This window comes from Tupaia chinensis, unplaced genomic scaffold, assembly GCF_000334495.1.
Source record: "Tupaia chinensis unplaced genomic scaffold, TupChi_1.0 Scaffold144602_1, whole genome shotgun sequence".
NCBI classification, from domain to species: Eukaryota; Metazoa; Chordata; class Mammalia; order Scandentia; family Tupaiidae; genus Tupaia; species Tupaia belangeri.
The window spans coordinates 1442098-1448322 of NW_006204462.1; the positions used below are offsets into that span (position 1 = coordinate 1442098).

The 6225-nt window shown below is 55.8% G+C and overlaps 1 protein-coding gene across 1 annotated transcript in view; it reads right to left on the reverse strand.

The window, feature by feature from the left end:
* Positions 1–6225, reverse strand: part of LOC102473552 (tankyrase-1) — a gene marked incomplete at its 5' end in the record, with an annotated part of 104330 nt that overhangs the window by 27589 nt on the left and 70516 nt on the right. The window contains 1 exon segment of the mRNA XM_027767758.1: positions 3959–4130. Within this exon segment, the coding sequence (XP_027623559.1) occupies positions 3959–4130 (172 nt within the window).

Below are 6225 nucleotides of genomic sequence, written 5' to 3' on the forward strand. Positions count from 1 at the left end.
CGGGGGTGGCTGGGGGGGTCGGGGGGGGGCACAGGTGTGCTCTGTGTGGTCGGGGGGGCCACGGGTGTGCTCTGTGCAGACGGGGGAGGGCCACGGGTGTGCTCTGTGTGGTGGGGGGGGCACGGGTGTGCTCTGTGCAGTTGGGGGACCACTGAGTCCTAGTACTGGGTGCTCAGATTCTCCTTAGACTCAGAGTCCTCAATATAAAATAGAACTCCTTCTCCTGAAGTCAGAATGATCTTAGAAAGTATCATCATTCACAGGTAAGACCTACTAAATACAGACACTTGTTCAATTTGCACTTCCTAAGTGGCTCAGGGAAACAGGACCGGAAGGTGTGATACCACCGCCACACGGGACAGGGTGAGCCAGGAGTCTGTGTGAGGTTAATGAGCTTGGGGCTCTGATCAACCCACTGTAAGCGAACCCAAGACCTATACGCACTGGCCCAACTAAAGCAGGTTTCTAAGGAAACAACTTACAATACATTGTTCAGAGTGTGTTCAAGAACACGTGTGTGGCCTGCATAAAGCACACGTGTGTGGCCTGCATAATGCACACGTGCACAAGCGGAGAGACTGAGCATCACTGAGGAGACCAGGACCTTAGGCTAGGTGCTGCATGAACTCTGGTAGGTCATGTAACAGCTTAGTTTTTACACCGATAAAGTGTAAGAGTTAGTTTCCCTCAAAGTCTCTTCCAGGCTCAAGACTGCATTGTCTTATAATCAGAGACACTTTTTTGAGCCTGCTGTCCAAGTGAGAAGGGATGCTATGAAAAGGCTCTAGCTTTCAGAAGAAATACTTCAGTTCTAGTCTAAGGGCTTTTCTTGGGAGAGTGGCTTTCAGAATAAGCTGTGAGAATTCCTCAGTGAGAGATAACTGCTTATCTGACCCTAACAGCACTAGGGAACAGAGGTACAGGGAGGAAGGAGGAGGCTGCACCTGGGAAGCGCCTACGGGCTTTGTTCTAGGAGCGCTCTCAGCTGGCTGGTCTGTGGAGCTCTGAACACGGGGCAGCTCCTGTTCATCTTTTTTTTGAGACGTTTTTGCTATAGGGCGCATGCGCTTGCCAGAAAGACAGAGAGAAACAGAGACAGAAAGCGAGAAATCACCACCCCCCCGGGGGGATGGCCACGCCGCAACCCCTTCTCCGTTCTCCTTTCGGGATCTTCAGCACACGCACACATGCGCCTGGGGTTAGTTCAAGCCATTGGGTCTAGGACGCGAACTGTGGTCGACTACATGGGAGCCCAGTCACATAGCCATTGCTACGCCATCTGCTGGTCCCATTCTGCTCGTCTTCAGTCAACAAGGGCACCCAGAAAGCGCTGCCGGGGCTACGCCCAGCTGGCCTTCACCGGGCCGGCGAGCTCGGGCTTGTCACTGTCCTTCCGCATCTCGCTGCCCTGTGCTGAGTGTGCACTGCTGCGTGTTCAGCTGAGACAGCTCCGTGTGCATGATGGCTATGACACTGACCCTGGTGGCACTTTCCATGATCATTTCAAGAAAACAAAGGGTGACGTTTATGCACACAGAGGGGGAGATTTGAGAATCGGAGATGCCAGCACTTGAGTGGTGCCGTTAGCATGGATAAATTTTTCATTCCAAGAACTGTCTGAAGTGGGTGTACCTGGCTGAGTGCAACTGACTAGTGAGGGAACGGTATTCCAGTCCCGCAAAAGATTCATGACACTCAAGGATACTCCCAAGAACCCTAAGAAAGGGACTCTCAGTCTTGGTCATAGAGCAGAGGCCGAGGCTGGTTTGCAGTGACAGGGATCCCACAACATAACCTCTGCAAAGGGCCCTGAGCAGCCTTCGGGCGGATTCGGCCCTGGAAACAGGGAGCCAGCATCTTGGAGAGAACACGCCCTGGGAGCCGTGCACACAGGGACACACGAGGGGACAAAGCGAAGGTGAATGGACAGAGCCCACAGAAGAGAGTGTGGCGGATCTCGCGGCAGCAAGACCAGGCAGGGTGCTGGCCGTGCAGAGCACAGGCTAGACCTCCCCGAAGGTCAGAGGGGCAGCACCCCAACTGTTCTCCATCCTGTCTGGTGGACCAGGACCCAGAGGTCCGAGGCTGGAAGACAGTCCCGCTGAAACCCACCCTTACAGACTATCTTGGGCTAGCATGGACCACCGAACTGGCAGCAGGCCTTGGGGGCTCACTGGTGAGCCCCTGTAAATGGGACCAGGGTCTGAGTCTGTACAAGCCCCTAAGCCTTACCTTGTAGTGATCAGATGAAAAGGATGTTTTCCTTGTGGGCAAGATCTGACCTAAAAGCACTGTCCAAAAGACCTGCCCGTGATGCCGAAAATATTTATATTTTTAACTGTCTGTCACAGAGTCCATACACACGGTTAAAGAGCGAGGGCGGGAGAGAAAGCACCCTCACTGGGGTGTGGTCACCCTGCGGGCCCTCCTTCCCATCAGGGATCTGGCACACACTGCCCAGTGTTCTTAAAGCCCCAGGGCCAACATTCGGACCCTGGGCAGCCACGTGGGACCTGACTCCTTACGCACAGGGCTCAGTGGTAAATAATGATGGGTCTACGGACACACAATTCCTGGTGGGGAGGTTAGTGTAAGAAACCTCTTTCTTTAGAACAAGAAACAACTGCCTTTTTTTTCTTTTAAATAAACATTTTGCCATGGGGCGTGTGTTTGAGATAGAGGGAGGGAAAGTGAGATACCACCCGAGGGAGGAGGGCCACGCTGTAATCCCTTCTCCTTCACTGCCCTCTCGTGATTTCGGGTACACACGTACGTACACGCACCTGACATGACTCTTAGGTCACTAGGTCCGAGACTCAAACGGGGCTGCTGGCCATGTAGGACCCAGCGCCTTAACCACCATGCCACCTGCTGGTCCAGAGCCACTGCCAATCTTCTGAAGGGCCAGACCCCGCATGTTCCCACTACTGTGTTCTTTTTCCAGACCCACGAAGAATATGAAAAAGTAAACCAAGTGATTCTGGGATGTTCTAAATCAAACAGTTTTCTATATAGTATCTTATTTTTACAAATCAATTTTTATAGCAGACGTACTAAAATAATTCAAGAATAATATTTTTGATTCAGTGTTTAATTTTACTTTTTTTGTTTTATATGTGAGAGACTTCTGACCCGGCCTTACCACACTACAGGTCCTCCTGCCCTGCCACTGCACGCCTGCTCTGGCTGGGACAAGACCAAGCCTGGTCTGACCTGTGCTGACTTGACCTCAAGTTACCAGAAGTCCCCTGTCCCGACTGCACCGTTTAGAAACATTTCAGAACCTCGTATTATAATCTAACTGGCGGGCTCACTCTCCCTCTGCCTTCCCATGTGGTTGGTAACGTTACATCTCCTGGGAGGATGGCCACACCACAATCCCTTCTTCTATATCCTCCTCTTGGAATTTTTGGGCATGCAGGGACATGTACCCGGTGTGAGTTTCAAGCCACCAGGTCCAGGACTCGAATCGCAGGTGACCATGTGGGAGTTCAGCAATGTAACCATTATACCACCTGCTGGTACCTAGATTTCTTTTTTTTTTTAATTTATGTCCTTCTTTTGTGTGAGACAGTGAGAGTGCAGATGCAACAAGCCCCGCCCCCGTCTCCTACGTCCCAGTCTCTGAGGTGGAGTCCCCGCCCACGGAAGCCGGGCCTCCAGCAGCCTCCAACATTAGGAGCAGGGAGAGGCACTGTGTCTGCGTCGGGCCTGGCCGAGTCTTCAGTGACCTTTGATCCTCACACCAAGTCACATTTGATGTAAAACCAAGCAAATGAAGAGTGCGGCCTCCTCACGACACCCACCTTGTCGAAGGGGCAGGGAGACAGGGAGGCCCAGGCCCAGGATAAGCGGGGCGGTGGGGGGGAACGACTCGGGTAGGGAGAGCCCCAAGGGCAGTGCACCGCACTCAAGTGGCTGGGGGACAGAAAGCCCAGCAGGCCAGGCTGCGACTCACCACTCAGAGCCTGCTGCACGGCCTCGTTCCCCACCTGCGCCGCCGTGAAGCCCTGCAGGGAGACGACGGACGGGTCAGCGCCGAAGCTCAGCAGCAGGCGGCAGGTCTGCAGGTGGCCCGCAAGTGCGGCTCGGTGCAGAGCGGTCTGGCCGAGGGCGTCCAGCGCGTTCGTCTGAAAGATGGCCGGTGCATGTGCGTGAGCTCAGCATCTGCTCTCCACTGCACCTCAGCAACAAGGCCCTCACAGGAACGCCGACTCTCCTCTCAGTGTCGTTCTTGAGGGCCTTACTGAGGACATGACACCCCTCCCTGCCATAAACGACCATCTCCCTCTCCTCCCCTCCCTCACGGCTCCTGAGACGGCTTCGCCCCACCCTGTCCGTTCGGGAGGCTCCTCAGACTCCACTCTGTGCACAGCAGTCTGGGTTCCCAGCACATGGTCTCTGCTGCGTGGACACCCGCTCAGCCCTAGGAATCTTGGAGAGAAGAGGTGCCACTGCATCCCCGAGCACTGGAGGGGGCGAGGCCGGGGCCAGCGCTCTGGAGGCCACTGTTCTGAGAAGGTATGGCGGCCATCCACGTGGGTGTGCTCGCTCTCAAGCCAAAAAGGAGCAGCTCTGGGTAACAGGCAGGGCAATGCCCAGGGACAGACGGCAGAGTGAGGAAGGGCTGGCCTGGCAAGGCACCTGTTTCTCACAGCCCCAGGCTCAGGGCTGCAGCGACCCCTCCACACCGGCACACCCAAGCCAAGCTAGCAGTTTCACGCATCCATTCATGTCTGTTTCCAAAGATCTAAATAGTGTCTCTCTCCAGACCTCTCACGGCCAGCAGCACGGAGCCCCCAAAGGACTGTACTCCTCCTGATGGGACAGCGCACCGTTGGCCGGCTCCACTACCCCCTGCTCTCCCGGTAGGCGAAGAGCGGCCTTGTCCTCAGATCACCTGGGAAAAACCCACAGAGCCTGCTTCTGCCGTCTGGACCCTGTGGGGACTCCCAGCCTTCTGAGCTCAGCTCTTCAGCTTTGCCACCCTCTGTGCACACTCTCGGCGGTGGCCACCAAGTGCCATCAGGCTCTCTCCATGTGGGCAGGCTGAGCTCCATCTCCAGACATTCTAGGCCACGTGCTTGGCCTCACACTGAGTGACCCACATGCTTCAGATGGCGGCAGGAGCAGGGGATGGGACCACAGAGCCGCGGGTCCCCCTGACCAGCGGGGGTGGCTCAACCCACAGTAGACAGGGCTGACACCTGGCTCCCCTGGGATCTTGGGGAGCTGCAGTTGCTGCAAGGGGGCGCTCGTGAGCGGGGGGGGGAACATAGAGCAGCATGTGACCCTGTGCGCTCGAAGAACAAACACAGAGCCATAGGATTCCTGGCCACTCAGTGCCCCCAAGGCCATCCCTGGGCGCTGGCAAGGCCGGAAGCTGGAGCAGCCCTTGAGGGACATGGGCGCTGGCGGTCACACAGCACCGCACAGACTGTGGGACGTGCTCGGGAACCGGGCAGGCACCGAACACATGTCCGAGTACCCGATGGTCATGCAGCTGCGCGACCAGGGAGCGGCCGCACCTGCCAGAGGATTTCCAAGTCAGACCAGTCCGTGTCGGCAGTCGTGTTCCTGGGGCAGTCAGCCGGGACGCCGACCATGGCACACCCCTCACGGCCTATAAGCACAAATGCCTGTCCTGGCCCTCCCCACGCTGCCTATGGGCCCGGTCTCTGTTTGCCCGTCAGTCAGTCCTTGTCGTAAGGTCACCGCAGACGCTCAGCATGGAAGAGATCACTTCCCGAGGGCCCAGAAACCGCCTCGAGTGAGGAGCGTGCTCCCAGCAGTCCTGGCCAGCCCTAACGGCACAGCGAGGGCTGGCCGGGGTAGGTGCCGGGTCTCAGCTGGACAGCAGGTGTCGGCAGTTGCCAAGAAGGAGCATGCACCTTTGTCAACACAGAAAGGGCAGCACTAGGTCCATGCTTTTATCTAATTTTGAGAAAAAAAAGTGATTTTCGGGAACCAGCAGTTAGCGTAATGGCTATGTTGCTGGACTCCCACGTAGTCGACCACGGTTCACGTCCCGGACCCGGTAGCTTATCCCGAGAGGAGAATGGAGGAGAAGGGATTGCAGTGGGACCATCCCCCCGGGGGTGATTTCTCGCTTTCTGTCTCTATGTCTCTCTCTGTCTGTCTGGCGAGCGCACACACCCTATAGCGAAAAAATATCTCCAAAAAAAGAAAAAAAAAAAAAAAAACAAAACAGGATTTGACTTAAAA